Below are 23,742 nucleotides of genomic sequence, written 5' to 3' on the forward strand. Positions count from 1 at the left end.
GACGCAACAACGAACAGTCAATTTCCCCCTATGCGTTCCCTACATTCGATGCCTGCTGACTTTGTGTGGTTGCAAACAGCAAATAAATTGAGTCCCTTGGTCATCCTAAAAAAACTAGCTTTTAATTACAAATAATAAAGAAAAACATGTCATAAGCTATCTTTTAGGAGTGTCCCCCTGGTGTCGAGACTACACATTGTTGTGACTTCAGGGTGGAAGCCAAAAGATGGACTCGTTCCGTAGACGAAGAAGAAACGAAAAACTTTATACAGTATTTACATACTATTTATATTGGTATGGCACAAAAGCATTCAATTCTAGATCAAATGGAAATGAGTTCTGTGAACTCAGTCAGTTGAAAATGACATTTTGAACAATTGTCCTAGCGTTTTCCCTTGACAGCAGACAAATATCATTATGAACAAATGGCATTTGTTGTAAATTACATTAGATCTGCCACATGACAGGGGCATAACTAATACAGCCAACCTTTTCTTCTATTGAGTGTCCTTTTAATATACAATGAAAAGTCAATTTCCCATTGTGCTTTCTCTAGCTGTGATGGCTGTTGACACTGTGTGGTTGCAGATAGCAAAGAAATCGAGTCCCTTGATCCCCCTCAATCTTGCCACTTCACTGTCGTATCTAGAGACGCTTTTTCTGTTTTGCTTGCACAGAAATGTGAGGAATGTGAAAAAAAGAAGCGAAAGGTGCAACAGAAAAAAAAAAGGTAAAAAGAGAAGCTTCTCACGTGGTCAACGTATGGCTGTGGCTGAGGTGGTTTCCACTCCTCTGGGATGTTTTCATACCTGTGAGAGATAGAAAACACAGTCTGAGTCACAAAACACACGATACCACTAAAAATTAACTAGAAGGAGTACAAAGAGGCCAGACATTTTTCAAAGTAATGTGTGAAACCTATGAGCTTCATAATGAAGCCAAGAAAAGCACAGGGAAAATGAAATGTAGTTTTAATTTAAACATAGAAATTATCAGGGGAAAAAGGATCACCGCCCAAGCACTCTGCACAGATGGTTGAGCAGCGAAGCTGAAACGTACAGTCCCAGTGTTTTTCCCTGGGCTAATCCCGACAGTTCATTAAACGACAGCTTCATTAAGTGACAAAAATACCTCAAGACGTGTACGGGGGCGACAGCTGCCAAGGTGGCTCAATTGGCACAGCATTGCAATGCAAACAATGCGGGCTCGTCGCCCAACTCCAGTCACGACTAGTTTACTCATTACAGTAGAACGTCGTTGAGACGTTCCCATTACGTACATTTTCCTGGTGCCAACATTCACAATCGGAAACACAGAAAACCCAATAGAGTTACGCTCATTTTTTTCGCTGGTTCATTCGTTCCCGGAAAACACAATTTTTCAGCACGAACATTCAGTACTCCGCTAGATCCTGTGTAAACAAGAAAATGCACGAGGGGCGTGTGCGATCGAGAACAGTATATAGCTGCCCGCTGCAGCAACTTCACTGCTATATTCATCAGCCCTTCCAGCGTGAAAACGCCCGCGCGCACTCAGTTTCTTATTCCGGTCCCAGCAGATCTGTGCCTGGGTTGTCGCAAGTTGCATTCACAGGCATCACCGCCAAACCTACTGTGATAAGCATCTTCACCTATCTGTTTTACAGGGCGTGCTGCATAGTGCCATTGGTAGCGTACTGCACGCTTTTAGTAGGCGATAGTCCAAATGTGCTGCCATTCCCTGCTGCAGGCGGAGCGATGTGGACATCACGTTTTGCTTCGGCGGCATCACCCGACAGCTCAATTTCGTTTCGGTTTCCCGTCACCCTCTCAAAACACGAACACGCAATAGGAAACAACCAAACGCGCCTCAGGCCGCCGGAGCACCACTAGCTCGATGTGCGTTGGCATCCTGCGCTGCAGCAATCCGTGCGATACTTCGCGTTACGCAGACGTCAACAATCGTTGAGCCTAAAATTTTTTTTTAGTTACTTCAGATCGTTCGTCTTCCCGGTTAGTACATTTTTTTCTCGCATTGGTTGTTTTCCCGAAATGTATGAACGAGGTTCCACTGCATTTAATGGCATCAAACTCTCATCAACTCTGACCCAACTTAGCTGCATGCCAGCTAATTCAGATGGCCCCCAAAGCACAAAACCAGTGCAATGTCACGAGCACCGCAGCAGCTGTCAAGGATGAAAAGAAATTCTGGCATCAAACCTGCTAGCTACATCGCGATGGACAATTAGTTGCCAACAAGCTCAATGGCAAAATACAATCAGGATGTGCGCAGCAGCGAGAAGCTCATCTACTTGGACAAATTCGCACGTCATGTGCCGCTACTAAACCGCGAAGGAAGTTTCGAGGCCTTCACTGCTGCAAACCTTGACCAGCCACAATAAGTTGATAACTGGTGCTTCTGTTTGGATATTGTGGAAAACAGAAGCGAGGGTAGTGAATATTTTAGCAAAACTTTTTTTAGTGGCGTGCTGATGTAAACGTGCACATTTGTCTAATGTCGTGGCACATTTGATGAAACACCACATTCGGTAAATTCGAGAAAATTTTCTGATCCCCATGAAATCTGCACTAACGAAATAATATGCATCAAGGTACGATTAGATATGGAGTGGCCGCTTACTTTTGGAAGTCCGTGAAGAGGTTGACGACAAACGAGTGCTGCTTGTCAAGTTTGTGTCCGTTCGTCACCTTGACAGCATCTTGTGCACTTTGAGGATTCTTGTACTCCAAGAACATGTACCTGCAACAAAGAAAAAATGAACTATACAATCTCTAAACAGACAAACCTTGCCAAGCCCGTTTTGTCAGCTTCGACTTTTACAAGGCAACATCAACCTCGAAAGTGATAGGAGGCTTCCAAAGAAAACCCGGAGGCCACTACATTGGCAGTGGATAATTCGTAATACCGTAGCCCCAGAACTACAGTGGTGGACAGGGCAGAGACACAGTTCTAAGAAAAAAAAAAATTTTTTTTAATCTTTGGCGACGATCTTATCCCCAAACAACCATCATCGATCTTGCATGCATTTCCTTTCCCTAACACTCTGTGCTCACTACTTTCCTATCAGGAATGATAGGTCATACTGATAAGCACATGCCATTCAAGATGTGAAGGTACAGGGTACACAACGTTAGAGACAGGAAAGCCTTGCAGCAAGAGAGGTGGCAATTATTGTTTGGGTACATGATAAACCTCGAAGGGTGCGAACGTTTTTTTTAAGAGTGCATACCAGAACTTTTACTTGGAATTCGTGTACTAGCTCCCTCACATGCACACCCAATTCAAATGCTTTATGCCGTTCCTGGTCGCCGACTAAGCAACTACAAACGGACGACCCAGAGTGATGAAAACCACAGGCCCGCCACCGAAACTCACCCTTTCGTCTTGCCCGTCTCATCGACAGGTATGTACTCTGTGTTGATCTCGCCGAACTGAGAGTAGATCTTCATGAGAACATTTTTTAACTTTTCTATCCTGTCGCTCCCGACTTGGGGGATGTTGTCAACAACGATGACGCTCTCGACACCATCAGCCTCCGCGGGCCTGTGCTGCAAGATGTCCCCTAAGAGCTCTGCAAAAACATAATGGGACGCAAGCATGACGCATGACAAAAACGATTTTTTTAAAATGAGCGATGACTGCAGCGACAATGCCTGTAGCATCGCATGCCTAAATGAGCAGGCTGAAACTATGAAAGCATAAAGCTTCAGTTTCTACTTATCACTTTCGCAGTTGTTACCTACACTTGAACGTGGCCTGGCTCAGCAAGTGAGCATAATGTATGTTGCTCCAAATATATCAATGAGGAATATTGCATTCAAGAAGCTGTGCATCACACCAAAGAAACTTCTCACATGGCATGAATGCATTATTACAGACCCACAATTTTTTTTTCGCACCAACACCAGGTTGCAAAACAAGCTTGTGCTGTAGTGCAACAGTACATGACATTTTTGGTTGTTTGTAAGCGAAGCTTTCTGTAGTTTTGCCTACCCACTTTGGTTGTGCTGCCATCTTCCCGAGTAAACAATTTGCATGACTTGGCGTGTGCCCAAATGGAAATGCAAAAGTGGAACAACAGGCAAGAAGTGAAGTTGGCAACAGAAAATTGAAGGTGTTGGCTACGGAGAAGTGAAAGAAAGGAGTTGGTAGCCAAGTTTGGCAAAGATTTGCATGATCATGTTAAGTTTGCCGAAACACTACATCGCATCTGTGTCATAAGCTATACATTTGCACAAGTTAACGCTACATCTGCCTCCTGTTGTACTAATATGTTCATAATTGGCGTTGTTTTTTGCATAACATTTGTACAAACATTGACGAAAGCTTTGCTTAACGTCGATTCCCACAGAAGCGTGGGATCCACCTATTCTTTTCTTTCTTTTAACATACAGAATCGAGCAATATGCTGGCGCAGGAGACTACATTATTACAAAAAGTAATAATAAAACAGGGAGAAAGATAGAGTGAGAATATGTACACAGTTCTGTAGAGAATTGTAACACAGAAGCAGCGCGATGTTCACAGACACACAGTGCTGCAAGCATATAATCTAAGCACCACAACTAAGTGCAACTTGCTTGTCTGCTGCTTCAGGTGCTTCGTACAATGCAATTGTGTTTTGCAGGTCTGGCAGTGACTTATGAGACTGTTTTTGGTTGGCAGAGGCCAACGTTTACATTCAGCTTTTAGTTTACATTCCAAGGTTGTTGTTTCCTTTGTTGTCACTTGGAACATTCAAAAGTATGCTGCATCTACATATAGAGACCCCGCGACTGGAAGAGCTAAGAAACAGTACGAACACAACGTAAAGCCCCCGACTAATAACTTGGTTTTTTTAAAAACCTTCAGTAGCTGGCAAGCATTTTGTATCATTTTATTGTTGTCCTCCCTCTGCTGTACCAATGAGCCCAGCATCACACAATTCTGCCATTTAATGCTGTTCCTGCGTGCTTGGTAGAATGCGCACATATTGTAACTCGGTGGCAGTAAGCAGTTGTTTGTTTCAGTTGGCACCAAAGTGAGTCAGCAAGTTTTACAAGCATGACACGGTGACTTTATATTTAGACACATGTAAGGCTGTTGCAATCAGTTATTCATATAATGTTACAGAGAAAGCTGAAACATGAAGCTGAAAACCACTAAAATTTAGATTGATGCTAGCACTCTGTCAACTTGCATCCGGGAATCTCCCGGTTCAGTAAGTTCTGCTGGCATACTTCCACACTGCCTTTTGCACTAATCTCTGAGAAATGCAAGTAAAAATGACTGGGCCAAGTGGAATCTGAAATGATAACTGTCAAAACGTGTTGCTGGACCTCTTTAAGACCGCACTACAGAGTGTGACATTACGTGATGGTCGGCAATGTACATATGTTTCAATGTAAGCTCAGTCACCACCAAATTCCTATACTATGCAACGTAGCTATGGTTGCAGGGATGTAGCTGTCACATTCGAACAATTTGTCATCATGTTGCGTCATGTCACAACCCATAGCATTTCTGATATAATATTTTTCCCCTCAAAGAGATCTCTGAAGAATTTGGTAGTAATATCAAGCTTAGTGTTGCTGTATAATGTTTGCATAATGTTGTATATTGTGAACTATTTCTGCATAGATACAGGGCATTGTGTGGCTTTGCTACACTAACTGCCAAGCAGATGGACAAGCACTGTATACTTAGGTTGGCCAGCAGATTCCAAGTGCCCAAATATACATATATTCCTTTATCTGACTAAACACTGTATGCCAGTGACAACTATATTATGTTCAACCAGATGTGTTGTGCCGACATCCACAGAAATGTTTACAAGCTGCCTTTGTATAAGCAATCCAAGTGGTATGCAACAACAAATTCTGAACTGACAGTCAAAACAAAGGCATACACTGTGGTATTGTTTAACTACAAGCAACTACACTATTCGCAGGGCTGTACTCAACATCAGAGATTCCTACCAAAATTACCTGAGAGAACTCCAGTGCTGATGTCTTTGTGAAATGAATTATGTACCTTCAGCCAGCATGCGAACAATGAGTGGAACACAAATTTTTTCTGAACTTTCCCTACATGTCTTCACACAACATTACGACTGTGAAAATTCACTGCTTTGAAAATGTAGCGTTCTGAACGTAGCAATTTGCATTGATTATGCATGCGCACAGACGCTTATTGGCTTGCTCTGCACAAAGAACTGACTGATATTAGCAGGAAAAAGCATAGCACCACAAGCATCATGAACCAGCAAATCTATGTATACAGCTCACTATTCTCACAGCCACTGAACAATCATCAACGCTGAACTTGTATGTCTTGTAGGAAACCGTATGCTGACACTACATCATGGCCATATGCTAATGAAAAACACCTATGACACAGCCTGCTGTGGACAGAAATCTTTCGCCAACAACCTTGGTTTTATTTCAAAAATGTAGGTTTGTTCCGAGGAATCAGTTGCATAAAATCAAGAAGGCCGTGCAGTTTAAGTAATGAGGCCTCCCATTTTACCGGTCCACATCACAGCCCCTTTCCAGCATCAGCCACACTAATGTATTCGACACTGCGACGGTGTCCCGAAATGCCAGCCATAACACCATAATCGCATTAAGCAGCAATCAAATTTCTGCTAGACGCGTCTCCCGAGTGTGCGTGGGTCGCTATGCCGTACGGCAGACAACATTTTTAACGCCTGTATCGAGTGTATTCACACCTGCACATTTTAGCACACTAGCGCGATGACGCCACACGTCGTCTGTGTGTTGTCCACCACGGCCAAAAAACCCGATCGATGTGTCGGCGATCAGCATTACACAGCATGAAATCAAGCAGAAGGTACCTTTTTTAATATATCACGCAACCTAACAGACGTCATTCATATTTACGCAAGGCGGCAGACCAATTTCGGCGTCTTCTGATCAGGTTTATTACGAAGGCGAGTGACGTACCGCGAATCAACCTTCGTTAAGTAAACAAAACAATCGCGCCGCTCTAAGAGGCGATTATTTCGCAGCTAAGGCCACCCGACGCACCGGAAAACACATACCGAAAGCCGGCATGCGGTTTAAAAAATGTGGCAAGAAGGTAGTTCGAAACGAGGCTTTCAATATGGTTCAGTTACGAACGAGGGACACGGCAGTGAAAAGAAAGCAAAATGTATCGTTGGTCAAGGGTAAACTGCGGAAAGTTACAACGGATACGCAATCGCACGGCAGGACATAAACAATTCGGGCACCGGCGCCGATAAACAGCTTGTACGAAAGCCGCCGGCACGTATTTAAGCCTACGGCGCGTACAAAAAGTAAGGAAAGCCGGAAATATGTCAAAGGCGCCCCACGTATCGCGACACCGAACTTTTCGCGCTAGTTTGAGACAGACGACGACTACGAGCTCACAAGTAAACAGGAATCGCCAAACTTCGATGAGCAATCGCCGCCTTTGCATAGAAAGGGCGCCCGACATGCGTAAAAATTTACGGAATCAGGGTAATCCCTTTCCGTCGCTACCACATTGCCGGCGTGGACGTGATCGCTTGATCAAAGAAAGTGACGTGCTCAGGGGTAGGCGAGACACAGCGTTGAACACGAGATTATATATGGGTTCCTGCGAAGCGCTTAGTAAAAGTGGCACTTCAAATCGGAGAACCAATACTTCACCGCCACCACAGAAGCCGATCGTGTCACAGAAACGGCGTCAGAGCCCGAAGACACGACCACCCCCATAGGAAGATGGGGAGGGGGGGCAGAAGCAACACGTGCACCTGGACAAAGCGTATGCGCACCTTCCTCAGGGATATCGTCAACAAAGTCCTCGGGATCACTGAAGCTCGGCAGCTCATCGTCTCCGTTTAGCACGCTAGTCTTTTGAGGGTCGCTCTCCGACTCGTTTTCGCTGTGAGCCATGTCTCCTTTCTCGACCATTTTATCGCACCGTGGCCATGAGGGAAGCCAAAAGGATTCTGCAACGCGCATGCGCGAGCCGGGAGGGCATTGCCAAGGTACTTTGTCATTCTCCCGCTAGGGGCACTACGTACCATCCGCTTGACCCGCTTGATATTTGACATGATATTTGACTACTGAAGCCGCACGGAATCGGGTATAGTCGCCTTGTTGTGCGGAAGTTTAGCCACAGATAGGATGCTCGAGATGTTTTGTAATGTAACTGTGGCACATGTCGCAGCTGTACCAACACTCCTTTTAAGAGCACGAAATAAGGTATTAGTTCAACGCATAGAGTTTCTACATAAATTCCCTAGAGGGAAATGGGGCGCTAGTGTCTACGGCGGTTCTCATGAGCGTTGCCTCAACCTATCACTCTTAAGCAAAATTACACCCTTTTGCCACACAACGATAATCGTCATCTGTCTTGACCGCATTTCCTTTCTTTACCGCGGCGAGCTTGGTACTTTCCAGTAACGAACGGCATGCGCGCTATCATAGGCACCATATAGACATGGCATTCCCGACAGGAAAGTAGCGAGCGCGGCGTTTTCAAGAAAGGAAACGCAAGCAAGGCAGATATGACGATTATCGTTGTGTGGCAGAGATACACCCCAAAGGGTACTTTGCCTAAGAATGTTGGGAAGTACAGGCTTCGGATTGACTTCGATATTTAGACTACTGGCATTTGCTTGCGGCCCAGTTAGGGTGGCTAGAATAATACCGGCGGCACAAACGTGACCCCACAGCGCACCGATGCCGCGGGGCGGCGCTGTTGACTAAGGCGGGGTAAGCACGCAGCCGAAATGAGCGCATCGCCAGCCTCGCGTCGGCTGCATCTCTACCACCGAAGTGAAAGTGAGCCCGTTTCGGGCATCCCGCGCTTTCTGCGAGCGTCAAAGAATGAATCTTTATCATGAAAACAATGTTATGTCAGCCCAAATCATTACTCCTGTGAAATTTTACGGGCCCAGTTCGCACTGTACCGAGATTCAAACGCGTTTTGTCTGTGCGCATTTCGTGAGCTGACTTTGGGTGTTAGGAGCTAGTGGGGGCTTCGAAATAATTTCGACCACTTCGGGTTCTTTAACGCGCACTGACATCATACGGCACACGGGCGCCTTGCATATCGCCTCCCTGAAAATGCGACCGTCGTCCTCGAGATCAGCAGTGACCTGTAAACTGCAGACATTACCTGATAAAGTCTGGACGTATTTACAAACCACTTTTTGTCTGCGCTTGCAGACCTGCAGCATGTCATTTTGACGCTCATATAAGGAATTTACTATGATTGCAGACAGTGAAGCAACAGATCTGGTCATGAAATCGTTTATTTACAAGTGAGCAAAAAAATTTACAACGCACAAGGTTTCAGTGTTTTCCGTTTCTTCTCACTGCTCTGCTGATTGACACCTTTAAGCAAAAAGTGAATCCTTGTGAGGCAATAAAAACGTATAACTGAGGCTGTCAGGGTAGCAGAATGGTCTAGGCAACCAATCTTTGACATTTAACCAATTGACTGCAAAATCTCGGCCACAGCTTTGGCATGCTAGCGACGTGTTACACTGAATTAAAAATTATGGGGTTCTACGTGCCAAAACCACTTTCTGATTATGAGGCACGCCGTAGGGGAGGGCTCCGTAAATTTTGACCACCTGGGGTTCTTTAACGTGCACCTAGATCTAAGTACACGGGTGTTTTCACATTTCGCCCCCATCGAAATGCGGCCGCCGTGGCCGGGATTCCATCCCACGACCTCGTGCTCAGCAGCCCAACACCATAGCCACTGAGCATTGCCACGGCGGGTGTTACACTGAATAAACGAGTGAGCTTGTTTTCAAGGGCATTGTCCAGCTTATAAAACGATTCTGAGGGATATAAAAGGCCCTCAAGGTCCCACTCTTTGGATGCCACTGGTGGAAGCTCTCTGGGGATATTGCCTTTATGGTGCTTAATTCGCAGTCTTCACAATGTGTGGGCAAAACACGCCTTCTCGCCACATAACCTGCAATGTAATAAACTAGCCGTGCGTCGCTGCGGTGCTCAACATAACTTTGGTGGTCCACAGCATCTCGCCCTCGAATGACGGAATGTCGGGAGGAACACTCCAAAACAGGCGATGAGACCAACTGGCAGCGGAGGGCGCAGGCCAGCGCGGGAGTACCACGCCGTAATACCACGCCGCGAGCAGCAGCGCCACGTTCCCCCTGGTGGCATCGGTGCGCAAGGGGGTCACTCGCGCCCGAAGGAAAGCTCCGCCGGTATTCACACCTCCCCTTCCAGTACAGTGCACTAGAAAATACTTCTAGTTCACTGTACCTTCCAGCCACCCTAGCCCAGTGAACGAAGCTACGAGACGTGCACCTAGGATCAGGTCACGTGAGGGATTTTTGTGCGACTATTGTACGACATATAGGTGTTCACTGATTTAGTCGCTCGCTCGTTTTCGACGCTACCTATTATTCTACACTTTTCTACACGATTGGGCCGAAGATTGTACGGAGTAAGAAAATGGGCCTCTCTCACAAATGGAATAGTCTATCAACATCGGCACCAATCGCGCCGTACAGTGTACGCCAAATCCGCGCGTGTTTGGATACCGGATTTGGTGTGTGCTGCTGGTTGTTGCTGCTGTTCCGAAGGCCAATGCTCCCTACCTCGTGTGCAAAATGACAAACGTGAGTACCGGTAGAGGCGGTAGTACTAAACAATTTGACTAAATGCAACACCCTCTCGCCTGTGAGCAAGGCCAGTTAGCATCATGCAAGCGATCTCGATTGGCGCGACATAAAGGACTTCGCCGCTCCTTTCGGGATACCACACCGAGGTCGCTGTCCATGATTGAAGTTCAGAGAAGCTGCCCTCGACACGCTGAAGAAAACAACAAATCCCAGAGAAATAGGGTGAAACCTATCAGACGATTTTACTGCAAATATAATGTAACGGGAAAAAACTTTATTAGGTAAGTTGATGGCACGCCGGTGTGTTAGGGAAAAGGGGGAGTGGGGAAACGGAGTTAAGTTGGATCGTTACGACCCTTCCGAGTAAAAAAGAATCAGTTGGCCACAGCACTTAGCGAAAAGGTTTAATTTCAATTTAGCTAAATTTTGATCTAACGAAGTGCCGATCTTACCGACCTCTCTTTATCGAGGTTTAACTGTATTGTCACCCAATGACACCTGTTGCGACACTTATTCATCAGCTGTTTAAGTTTTGAAGGAAGTGCTAAAAATTATTTTCTGATTTCATGCCTTCATTGCTGCAACTACGGTGCCAGCAGTTCTGAAGCTTGCAGTGGAGTTTATTTCTCAAGTGACGTGTGTGAAAATTCATCTTAAGCAGGCTGCCCTGTACAAGATGTTTTCATGCAAGGAGATATAGAACTCCCCTGCTTGTTTTGATCTTTAGTGGTGACTCCGCCTGCCCATCACTATTATCCCAAAATCCTTTGCAAGGAAACTACAAAGAACGAAATGTTCTCATTCTGCTGGAAGGACATTAACTCACAGTCAACAGATTGGCAGTCCAGGACTGTGCCTCCTCAGCCACTCTGCTCATACATCAGTGGAGAATACTTATCTCGGAGAGCAGGATGGTGCCAGCAGCTGCCATGACTGCCCAACACCCACTCAACATCTGTGTATTGGGTAGAGCTGGCGTCTGTACCTTCATAGTCAAGCATGCAGCTTTCCCAGTTGTGGAAGTGGTCCTAAATTAAGTTCATTTCATCGGCATGTAATGTCAATGATTGTAGAGCTCTGCTTGTCCTCATTTTGATTGTATGGTGCTGATATCCTTTCGATTCAAGGTTAGCGTATGGCCTATAATGGGGCAGCCATAATATAAGTTTTAGAAAAGCTGGATGAAGAAGCTAAAGTATTGTTTTAGTATAAAGCAGTGGCTCATTCAATCTGCATGTTCTCTACACTCATTTCAGGTACACTTTTAGGCAGACCTTTTGTAGCTTGAGTAGCATCCATGACACCTTTTGTGCAACTAGTTCTGCAGACTTGTTGTCATTTATGTGTGGCAATTGGTTAATTCAATCATATTCTTTCATTCTTGAAGGGGAGAGGGTACAAAATATGATCATGGCCGTTGCGAGAACAAATTTTCAAGTAACTCAACCATAGTACTGTGAGAGAGTTCATGGCGAACGCTGTCCCTGTTCTTAGTTTTCTTAGAGTTGATGGTTATGCTTGCGCAAGAAGCAGCAAAACTATTCACTATCCTCTGCCCCTGAAAGGCATGTAGTTTGAATCTGCTGAGTCGATAAAGTCTCAGTTAAAGAAAATGCTGGATTGGTCTGTGTTTTACTTAGTTCTTTGAAAGCTTAATTTAACAGATTTTTATGTTCTGATCATGTCCTCAATGTACCTCTGCGATCTGTGCAGTCTTCAATAGCAGTCATGATGCTTAATCTTGATAAACAAGCACAAGCTCCATCATTTAGATTGTTCGAAGCTTGAGCTTGAACACTTGCATGGTGTGCAGAATCGCGGCTCAGTAGGTGCTCTCTCTGCCATGTTTTCCAAAATTGCTCAATGAACTGTGCCATGACAGCATCTTCTCGTCACTGTGGAATTTGGAACTGAAATATCTGTCTCTTCTTTGTGATAGAGAAAGCCTTTTGAGTCGGTTACCATTAGAGAAATGGGCTGGTGTAACTACCCTTTTCTTTGGTGACGAGGACATATACTAAGTGAGGGACCTGCGTTTCATTTTGTCTTTACCTTATACAACACTATCCCAAATTCTTGAGGCATCAGCTTCACCTTGCTGAAAACTTTCTGGAAGCTGGAACTGCAGTTCTTAACATCCTCTCCCAAAAGCCTCCCTACCATGCTGCCTTTTCTGCAATAAGCTTCCACTCAAATCGCCTTTGAGAGCACTACTGTTGAACAATGCACTTGTTTTGTGAGAGTCATTGAATTTCCGACACTCTGCTGGCCAACGAAATGCTGCCATTGGGATGGTGATCCTCTGATGCAATGCAGTATGACTGTAGAATTGCTTCAAAAAGGTTATACCTATTATATGACTTGAGGGAGCTAATCATGAACTTCACCAGCCTGGTTCCTAGCAAGAAAGTTGCAGTCTCGGTGGCAGGATCTTCGTTATATTTGGTACTATTGATTTGGCCATTACACAAGCCCTGGACATGTGCCCATGTTGAAAATACCTGAAAAAATGTGCAGGCTTTATAAGCTCTTTAGTTGGTATTACAAACATGTGCACCTGAACGGTCTGATTCCCTGGCTTAGCATTCACCCAACAAAGCACAGCCTGGGCACGAATACGATGCAGCTCTGAGCACCAGTTTCCCCACTTTCTACAGTTCTCGCGGCTCGCTGTCTCAACCAATCTTTCGTTGTCACAGTTCTTAAAACAGTAGCTTCGCTTAAGTACTGAAATGTGCAGTCATTCCAAGGGGGTCAAATATTCTTGATACCGTCTACAGAACAGACCTCTTGCATGGTTTGCGTTCTGTCTGGAGAAACCTAAGTGCAGATCTTGAGGCAACTGGCAAAACTTGTGTCACAGGGTCCCATATTACTTCGAGCAGGAATGGCGGTTACATGGGCTGCAGCAATTAGCTCATGGTGAGACTGCGATGGCCGTTTCCTCAGCCGCATACCCATAGACTCAATCGGGGCGTTGTAGAGTTGTCGTGCTTCGTTTTCTGTTTCAGGTCTAATGCGGAGGCCAAGTACATGGAAAGATTGAGCTAATAGCTTGACTGTCGTTTATAGTAGGCCTTACACTGATATCACGTTTTGCTGCAGAATGACATTTAGCATGAAAAGGCTTTTTGCAGTCCCAAAGAGCTGTCTTGCTATTCTCAGCTCACTGCGCACTATCTTTTTTCTTGATATTAATCTGTAGCAAAGCTTCTAAAGTGATAGCTTTCTTTGCCTCTTCCCCACACTTTGCAGTTTGTCAGTTTCTGACCATTTATGGTCAGCTTAGCTCACTGGATGTCTTGTTGTCACTAGAAATAAAATAAACGAAAACGTTCGTTGGTTAGATTAAAACTGTGCCCCCAGCAACAGAAGCTCGATGCTCTGCCCATTAAACCATGGACGCATGCATGAAAAGGGGGAAATAAACTCATGCAAGTCAGCATTTGCGTGTCACATAGCAGCACTTTATAAAACATCAGTGCACATATTTTCCTGATGGTGATGAAGAAGTTATGTGATGCAATCGTGCCTGAAATTACACTCTAATGTTTGAAGTTTCTTTTAAACAGTCCTAATAACACTTGTAAAGCTGCATAGTTGCTGGCCAATATCCCGTAGTAGGTATAAGCCATTCTTGGGGCCACAAGAAATTTGCTGCACGTCTCTCATTATACTGTTATGCTTCGGCAGGTTTTTGCAAAGTCAAGGTTAAGCACATTGTCTTATGATTGAGGAAGGCTTTGTGCTGTATAAGTGTACCGCTTTCTGTGTAAGGTCTATTATGGTAGTTGAGGAGTTCTTTCGTCACTGAAATTTGCAGTCATCTCTTGTAATGCACAAGCCATCACTTTCAAAGATATCAAGCTACGGTTCGATCTGCCAAGGTTCTTTTTTAAATATCGGCAGTCAAAGGAGTTTGGTTAATACAAAAACGTGTGAGAGGAGAACAAAGCCAATCGGAAGATTAGGTCCTTTTTCTAAGCATTCGTTCAGTGGCACAAGTGAGGTCTATATGCTGACTCTTCGAAGATTATCCATACTCTTGTAGTTGTTGACTCACTACGTACGACAGCGTGATGTGGAATGTAATGAATACAAGACATGGCGCACCACTTCTTTCCGGTCTACACTCAGCAAGGCATGTCTTCATATAAATTTTAATGGTCGAGCCATATTCTTCAGCGAAATCCCTATTAAACTCGCTTTAAAGCTTCTCATTGATTGCTGTCTAGCTACTCACAATCTTCTTTCCATGAGAAGGCTACCTCATAGCGACCACCATCAAATCCAACTTTGCTTTGAAACAGTTCAAGGACTGATAAAAGCATTGAGTTTTTCTAAACTGTCCTCTTCTGTCAAAATTCCCATGCCCTCAAATTCCCAGAACTTTTCCCGTGCTTGGCGTCAGCACCCGGTGCACTCAGGCCATCAGCATCCGCGACACCGCAACTGTCAGTCGTCTTGACCCATCCACGTGACCCCGACACCTTCTCTAGTAATGGCACCGACAAAGTCAACGTCGAAGAATGGCTTGGCATATACAAACGCGTTGCTGCACACAACCGATGGGACCCGAAAGTGATGCTCGCAAGGCCTGGTCATCTGTCAGCATGGCAGGATGGCTGAGGACAAGCCCACTGCAGAGTTCCGTCTTTTGCAATACCCAGCACCTCCACCAAAAATGAAGCGAGATATAAGGTTAAATGGGACTGTATTACTCTGCAGAAGATATGGCTGGTAAAACGAGTATGGCCGAACGTTAGGTTAGCCCCACTACGTCGTCTCTTACGTCTTGTTGGTGATCGTCGTTTTGTGCCTCCCATGGCACCGTGACATAATGTTCCATCATTTTACAGCATTACACGTCAACAATATCGGTCTCTGGCACTGATTACCGACCTAACGAGCAAAGGATTTAACATAAGGTTTCAATGGATTCCATCACACGTAGGAATTGATGGAAACGAGAAAGGTGACGCCCTTGCACACCTAGCGCTGACATGTGTCCCAAAAGTGAAAGCTCCAAAAGCTTTTCAAAACCCTAAGGGTGCAATCGGCTTCACTTTAGAGAGATGCACAAGAATCCACACGAAACCTGTGTGACTCGGATTTACACGCGAACAAGCGACGCTTTTATACCGCATCAGGACCGACTCCGCGTACACCCCAGCTTGGTTATTCAAAACTGGGCTTCGCGCTTCCCCACTCTGTGTTTTCTGTGGTGACATTGGCGACATCGAACATTTCATTTGGCTTTGCCCGCAGTTTGACACAGAAAGAAAAGCGATGGTCGACAACCTACAAAAAATCGGTCTCACGTGCAGGACCTTTGAAGACGTTTTCCCCGGAGGGCCCGCGGCATTCAGGAAGAGAGCGCAACGACTGCTGATAGCCTTCCTGCGAGACACGGGGCTCATTGACACCTGGTGACACACCCCTAATCTCAACTCAAAGGAGGATCAGGCGGAACAATTGCCGGCTATGTATGCCAGGCTAACCCCGCCTGCTTCAACATCACCACCACCACCAATATCGGTTGGTAGTTTTCAGCCATGTTTTTGTTGACGTCTTTGAAGATTGGTATGACTGGCAGTTTCCAATCTTGTGGAATCTGACCAGTCATTAAGGATTGATGAAAAATATGAAATAAAAACCTGCTCAGAGACAATATTCTTTAGTAATTTAGAGTTAATATTGTCAGCACCTGCTGACGACGAAACCTTCCAATTATTAATGAGTGCTGAGCAATACCATCAATAAACAGCCTTATACAGTGATGTATGCAGAGGGTTGACCATTACTTTAAAAGTTAGGTTCTTTTTATGCCGAATGCCTTATTTATGCACATAAACAGCTGTCAGCTATATTAATTGCCTATTTCAGTTAAAAATACGCTATATAGTTTTGTGCCGAATTTGCCTTGAATAATCTAAATGAAAGAAAGATTGACGTAGGTTCGACACTGCCAGAAGTGCTAGTTGCTTTGCAAAATCAGCTTCTTGCTGGTGCTAAGATCTGCGCCAGAGGGTCAAATGGCTGTTCCATCACTGCAGAAGGTACCTTACGTTTTCTCGTCAACGCAGGATAAACTGCTCCACTGCCTCGGCTATACTCTAGCACTCCAACTAGTGCCCTAAAGGACTGCTTCATGGTTTTAATTCAAACTTGTAGTGAACGGATGGGTTTCACAAGCAATAAGTGACTCATTGTAAGAACAGTCGGTGCCATTGGGAGAGATGTGTGCCGTATCATCGAATGAATGCTGCTGCAGGCCACTGCGGAACATTTATTGGCTTGGCTCTTGGTCTTGAACAAGAACATATCCTCCATGAAGCTGTCAGTCAGTAGTATTCGCAAAGTATATACTATTGTTGACCATACAGCATATTGTGTTGGAAGCAAGTGTATTTGGTAATGAATGGGCGCACCCATTGATTCCCAAATACACCGGCTTCCAACACTGCGGGTACATCCCCTAAATGTGCAAAATCATCGACCTGTCTCACTGACCCAAATTTGCTACAATAGGTTACAGCATATGATCTGTTGGCACCCTAAACAATACCTAGATGAAGACAACATGCTGTTTGGAGTCCAGCATGGTTTTATGGGAGGCTTTTACTGTCACTCAGCTTATTTCCTCATGTAATGACGTAGCAGTTAATAACAGGGAACAAATAGAGGCAGTATTTTTTAGATTTTGCCAACGCCTTTAAGTGACTGAACATAAAGCTCCATGTAAGCTTTACGCAGTCGAATAGACACCAAATCTGTGCATTTTATCAGAGCCTATATTGAAAACCGTGTTCAGTATGTCAAAGTCAGCAATCGTATTTGAGGCATTTCATTTCATCTCAGGTCTAGCATAGGATAGGGGTCATTCTTGGGACCTTTTCTGTTCCTAATAGTCAGTGACAGCAAATGTGGTTGGATGCATTGTACACAGTAGTTAAATCACAAGCTGATGAAACTAAGCTCAGCAATAATCTTGATAAGATTTGCCACTCGTGTGAAGGGTAGGAAATGAGCTTGAACATTAATTAGTGCTATGTTATGAAGTTAAGCAGCAAGGGGACATTTACACTTTCCCTATTTTATTGGCAACAACACCTAACGATGTTTCTACCTATTAGTACCTTGAGGTAATTCTAACAGAACATATGAGGTGGGACGAGCATATTGAAAACATTTGCATGAGCGCTCAGAAATTTATGGACCTTTGTCGCAATTTCAAAGGAGCCCCTATACAGGTAAATGTATAGGGGCGTTCGCTATGCTGTTAGACCTATTTATGAATATGCATAAACTTTGCGAAATCCATGTGCCAATAAAATATTGTTAAATTAGAATTATTACAGCAAATAGAAGTTAGGCTCATCTGCAATTTCTGCATAAAAACTGATAGTGTGTTGCAGATGCTGAGTGCTCTCCATCTTGAATAACTACAGGGAAGATGCACTAGACAGGCTACAACTGTTGCATTTAGTGTACAACAAATCCAGCAACCCTGTCATGGTTGCTCAGTGGCTTGGTGTTGGGCTGCTGAGCATGAGGCCGCGGGATCGAATCCCGGCCAGGGCGGCCGCATTTCGATGGAGGCGAAGTGTGAAAACACCCGTGTACTTAGATTTTAGGTGCACGTTAAGAACCCCAGGTGGTCGAAATTTCCGGAGTCCCACTACGGCATGCCTCATAATCAGAAAGTGGTTTTGCACATAAAATTCCATAATTTTTTTCGCAGAGTCCAGCATTCTGAAATAATATTGCCTGTGTCCTGCTTCTTGTGCCAGCATTCGTCAGTACCACAGTAGAACGATACAGGACCTATGTGCTGCGAATAATGCTTATAGATAGTAATTATTTCTAAGACAAAGAATGGAATGAATAGCCTAAGAGCGTTGTTGAAAGTAGATATGTTGTCATATTTGTGATTTGTATTGTTTGGCTATAATATTGTTTTCCAATGTTTTTTGTCCCTTGATTACATTTTTTGTATATTCATTTCTCCTTGGACTCACGTGAGTCGGCAGCATTTATAAATAAATTTCAGAAATGTAACTATCTACCACAACAGCCAATACTGCGAAACCTAGTTCGAGATGAAGTGCTGCTGTTCATAATTTGGTCATCGCTATGATGGTATTACTGAATGTTTGGGCTGTCGCACTTGACTGCAATGGCCGCTTGCACTAATACCATGCTCCTAGTCTTTTCACTATATCTTACAGTTTAAAAAATTCTTAAGCAAAGATTTGTGCTAATTTCGTTAACTTGGTCATTGACCAATCATAGAAATATATTTATTCTCCAAATCAAAATGGTTGACCTGCTGTGCTCTGATTTGATCTGAAATCACTACCAAGACACTGAATGAAGAAAAGGCTGATCTTTACCACTACTATCTATGTAATTTCATTTCTTCGGCATTTTATAACCACATTTTTATTTTTAAGTGAAAAGCATTACTCGGGTAACCTGTCTTCTTTTCTTGGTGCAGCATTGAAGCATTCGAGCTGTCCAGCAAATGCAGATGGTGCAGTTTCATGAAGGATACCGCTACCGCTGTAACTCCTGTGTCTGGATGGATAAACTGTGATCTGAAGTGCTCACCAGGATCCATGCAGACCAACATGTGTTTGAATTCCGTTTGTGCCGACGGAGCTTCTCGCGAACGTTCAAGCTGAAGCAACACCTGCACACTCACACAGCCAAAAGGCCATTTCAGTGCCCTTCACGCTCAGAGCTTCTCACTAAAAGTTATTCTAAAGCAACACTCGTGCTTCCACAGAGGTGAGATGCAATTTCATTGCCATTTATGTGCTAGGAGCTTCAAGATGAAGTCTACATTTAAGGAACACCTGTGCATTCACACAAGAGAGAAGCCACTTGAGTGCCCTCGAAGATTCCCACGAAAAAGTAATCTCAATCGACACCTGTGCACCCACACAGGTGAGAAGCCAGTTCAGTGCCCTTTGTGCCCTCAGAGCTTCTCACGAAAGAATACTCTGAACCAACACCTGCATACCCACACACGTGAGAAGCCATTTCAATGCCCATCGTGCCCTCAGAGCTTCTCGCAGAAAAATAATTTGAACCAACACCTGTGCACCCACACAAGAGAGAAGCCATTTCAATGCCCTTCATGCCCTCAAAGCTTCTCACTAAAGAGTATTCTGAACCAGCACCTGCGCACCCACACAGGCGAGAAGCCATTTAAATGCCCTTCATGCCCTCAGAGCTTCTCACAAAAGAGTACCCTGAGCCAACACCTGCACACCCATACAGGCGAGAAGCCATTTCATTGCCCTTCGTGCCCTCACAGATTTTCACGCAAGAGTAATCTTAACGAGCACCTGCGCTCCCACACAGGTGAGAAGCCATTTCAGTGCTCCGCGTGCCCTCAGAGATTTTCACACAAGGGCAATCTGAACAAGCACCTGCGCACCCACACAGGCGAGAGGCCATTTCAGTGCCCTTGTTGCCCTCAAAGCTTCTCACAAAAGAGTACTCTGAACCAGCACCTGCGTGCCCACACAGGTGAGAAGCCATTTCAGTGCCCTTGTTGCCCTCAAAGCTTCTCACGAAAGAGTCATCTGAACCAGCACCTGTGCACCCACACAGGCGAGAAGCCATTTCAATGCCCTTTGTGCCCTCAGAGCTTCTCACGAAAGAGTCATCTGAACCAGCACCTGTGCACCCACACAGGTGAGAAGCCATTTGAATGCCCATCTTGCCCTCAGAGTTTCTCACAGAAAAATACTCTGAACCGACATCTGCGCACCCATACAGGCGAGAAGCCATTTCAATGCCCTTCATGTCCACAGATATTTTCACGCAAGAGTAATCTGAACGAGCACCTGCACACCCACACAGGTGAGAGGCCATTTCAGTGTGCTGCGTGCCCTCAAAGCTTCTCACGAAAGAGTCATCTGAACCAACACCTGCACACCCACACAGGAGAGAAGCCATTTCAATGCCCTTTATGCCCTCAAAGCTTCTCACAAAAGTCGACGTGGAAGGTTCACCTGCACTTCCACTAATGTGAGAGGCTGTTTCAAATCTGTTCATGTCCGAGAACTTGTGGAAGTCTGCATTAAACCAACAGCCACACTTACGGGCAGCCATTTCAATGCCTTGCATGCCCTCAGCAATCCTCAAAAGTCCTTACAGAAGGACCACGTGTGTATCCACTGAGCGAGAAGCCATGTCAGTGCTCTTCGTGTACTCGGATGTACTCATGGAAGTTCGCACTGAACTTCACTTCCACCAATGTGAGAGCCTGTTTCAGGGTCCTTCATGTCCTGAGAACTTGTCGTGGAAGTCTGCACTGTATCGACACCCGCTTGTCCACACGAAGTCCGTAGTGAAGGATCACCTGTGTATCCACTCAGGGAGACACCATGTCAGGGCTCTTCATGCCCTCAGAGTTACTTGCAGAAGTTCTCACTGAACTGACACATGCACAACCCACATACGCGAGAGGCCGTTTCAGTGCCATTTCTACCGTGATACCTTCGGACATAAAAGCCACCTCAATAGGCACCTTGCCACTACAAGTGCACCTAACACCTGCAGTGCAGCAGCAGAGTTGTGTGCACTCTTCATTGTTCCTTCTTGCTTTTTATCTTTTTCTTAGTTTTTTCATGGAAGCTCAGCATATGTATAGGCCTGTAGTTTTATACTAGGATGAAACATTGTAAGTCTTCACTTTTCGTTATGATTGTTGTTATCTCTATCTATTGTGTTATCTCTTTGTTGCAGACAATTCTTTCTGCATTGAAATGTTACGCCACAAACTGCCATCTTTGTTAAACTCATTGGAAACTCAATAGACACCTATCCTTTTAATAGGCTCATTGTGTATTCCTTCTTTTTCTTTTTTTGTTTTGCTCTGGTTACACTGACGCCATGAATGCTTAACCAATTTTCAATTTCCTCTTCTCAATAGCTTATTATTCATATATGTGAATTTCAAGGCTGTATTATTTGTCATTTCATACTATTCGCTTTCTGTAATACAATTTCTTGCAGCATTTTATTGTTGATTTTTTTACCCGTATGCATTTCTGTTATACAATGTTCACTAATGTCCACTTTTTTTCTCGTTTATCCATTATTGTATGTTTGTGTTCTCTTTATTGTGCACAGTGCCATATTTTGTAGGGGGTACAGACCCCGTCAAGCCGAATTCATTTGGCTTTTTGTCTGTACTCCTATCATCTGTACACGTATAGATGCAAATAAACTTGAATTGAATTGAAGTGCTCTTTACTAAATCAGTTGTGGGAGTTCGTTTCAGTGCACTAAATAAAATTTGGAATTGGGCTTTGTTAATTATTGATATTTCAATACTTGCACTAATAGCATGTAATGTTTCAATTCATTCGCATTTATTGTGCTGAACCCTTCAAGCGAATTTGAGTGGCTATTTACTATTGCTGTTTAATGTAGTTAAAACAACATTTTCTCAGGAATTGAAATTATGCAATTATTATGTGCATTTTCGATTCCTACTATGTTTCAACTGGTTTCAGTGATGCTAAATGAACTGGTATGAAATTTTTTCGCTCGTAAAGATCCGTGCAGACCTTTGAGAACCTTGAAAATTGCTTCATAATAAAACATTGTTCTCATGGATTGAAGGCCCTTTAATTTTTATGCATCCTTAACCCTTTCAGTGTCGTTTCTTCCCCCCAGATACTATAGAAGAAACACTTATTAGAAAACTTATTTTCGATTATTTGAAAGGGAAGAAATTACATGGATTGTATGTGCATTACACATGCAATCTTAGTATGGTCCTCACACTGTTGTTTTCGTTTCCTATAACCTACTTAAAAGACATTTGTTAAATGAGAAAGACAGTCATTCTATATGCACTGCTTGACCAAGTAGTCGCTGCAGTTGGGTGCATAACAATAAAAAGGGCAAGCAATGGAGAAACACAACGATCTAGTCCTCACGTTAACCGAATGTGTTTGCATGAGATAGCTTAGCTTTTCTCAGCTGTCCAGTCAGGCTATTAATTCTGAACTCAAGTAGATGTTTCAAAAGCCAGCGATATGGGCGTAGCTCACATTCCTGTCATGGGAAACTCAATGTGCGAAGTGATGATACCATCAATATAAATTGGAAAACTGTGCAAATGCATTCACAAAGTGCCATGACTACAGCAGTCCGCATGCAGCCTACTCTGGATCATGTGTAATGTTTAAAAAAGGGACAAGGTAATCTAGGTAGAACCTAAAAAAATTGTCTCGTCGTGCATAGTTTTTCGGTGTAAACTAGGGCGATGCAATTCACTGGTGCTGGTATGCACTATCTCTAGTTGGTGGAAGATGTTAGTATGGCCTTGCTGACCCGACCCTGACCTCCACCTCCTAGAGCCCTGCTGCAAATGTATGGCTTGGTACAAAGAATATTTCACAAAAACTGCTAGAAAGACAGCCACCTTCTTGCTCCTGACTCTTCCAGTGCTCCACCTGAGCTCATGGAGGTCAGCTTTCTTGACACTGGGGAGCAGTGCCAGCTGAATGCCAAGGCCTTTCTGACCGGTGAGGTCAAGATCAGCTAGCATACGTTGAAAATTGTCTTGATGGAACCATCCTCTTCTGAACCAATCCGCCAGCACCTCCAGCCTGCTTGGCTTTATGGAGGTAGCGGCTAGTCTATCAGCCTTAGTGCCGAGCGCGCAGCATGCTGCTGAGCATGGCGAAAAAAGTCTGTCTGTGTGTAACTGCCCCACACAATCCTGCAGCTTACTTTGAGTACCACCCAGACTTAGGGGGGGGGGGGGGGGGCGCCCTTTGATAGCAGAAAAATAGCGAAAATGATTTTTGGGAAACCACATATTCGGGTAGTATGTGTTATAAGCTACCATTTCTGTAAATATCAACGTCTAATTCATCGCGAAACTCTTTCAAATAAAGTTGATAACGAGCCGCGGCAGCCCTTGAGCGGCGAGCGAGTGCTCAAAACACCCCTACTTGGCGCGAACGCCATTTCTCCACCGTTACGTACCCCGAGCGCCGCCATTTTGGTGTTCGTGCATTCTTGTGCTTTTCTTTCCCCGCCACCAGCGGCGCCGGCGGCAGTGCGGAAGTCCTTCAATAATTTTAAAGTAC

General features: G+C 44.5%; 2 protein-coding genes across 2 annotated transcripts in view; one reads left to right on the top strand and one right to left on the bottom strand.

Annotated features, from left to right (window-relative positions):
- The window catches only part of eIF3b (eukaryotic translation initiation factor 3 subunit b), a 31,112-nt gene extending 23,158 nt beyond the window's left edge, over window positions 1–7,954 (bottom strand). The window contains exons 1-4 of the mRNA XM_050173844.3: window positions 7,778–7,954; window positions 3,376–3,571; window positions 2,620–2,739; window positions 752–809 (exon numbers count right to left, since the gene is read on the bottom strand). Coding sequence (XP_050029801.1) covers window positions 752–809; window positions 2,620–2,739; window positions 3,376–3,571; window positions 7,778–7,916 — 513 coding nt within the window. The 5' untranslated portion in view covers window positions 7,917–7,954. The remainder of the gene's footprint in view (window positions 1–751; window positions 810–2,619; window positions 2,740–3,375; window positions 3,572–7,777) is intronic.
- Window positions 7,955–10,403: 2,449 nt separating this feature from the next.
- LOC126525881 (uncharacterized) lies at window positions 10,404–22,255 on the top strand. Its single transcript, XM_055067666.2, has 3 exons — window positions 10,404–10,612; window positions 15,943–16,153; window positions 19,116–22,255. The coding sequence occupies exon 3, from the start codon at window positions 19,414–19,416 to the stop codon at window positions 20,656–20,658; it is 1,245 nt and encodes a 414-aa protein (XP_054923641.1). The 5' UTR covers window positions 10,404–10,612; window positions 15,943–16,153; window positions 19,116–19,413; the 3' UTR covers window positions 20,659–22,255.
- The last annotated feature ends 1,487 nt before the right edge of the window (window positions 22,256–23,742 follow it).

The sequence above is a fragment of the Dermacentor andersoni genome, chromosome 8 (genome assembly GCF_023375885.2).
Source record: "Dermacentor andersoni chromosome 8, qqDerAnde1_hic_scaffold, whole genome shotgun sequence".
Lineage (NCBI taxonomy): Eukaryota > Metazoa > Arthropoda > Arachnida > Ixodida > Ixodidae > Dermacentor > Dermacentor andersoni.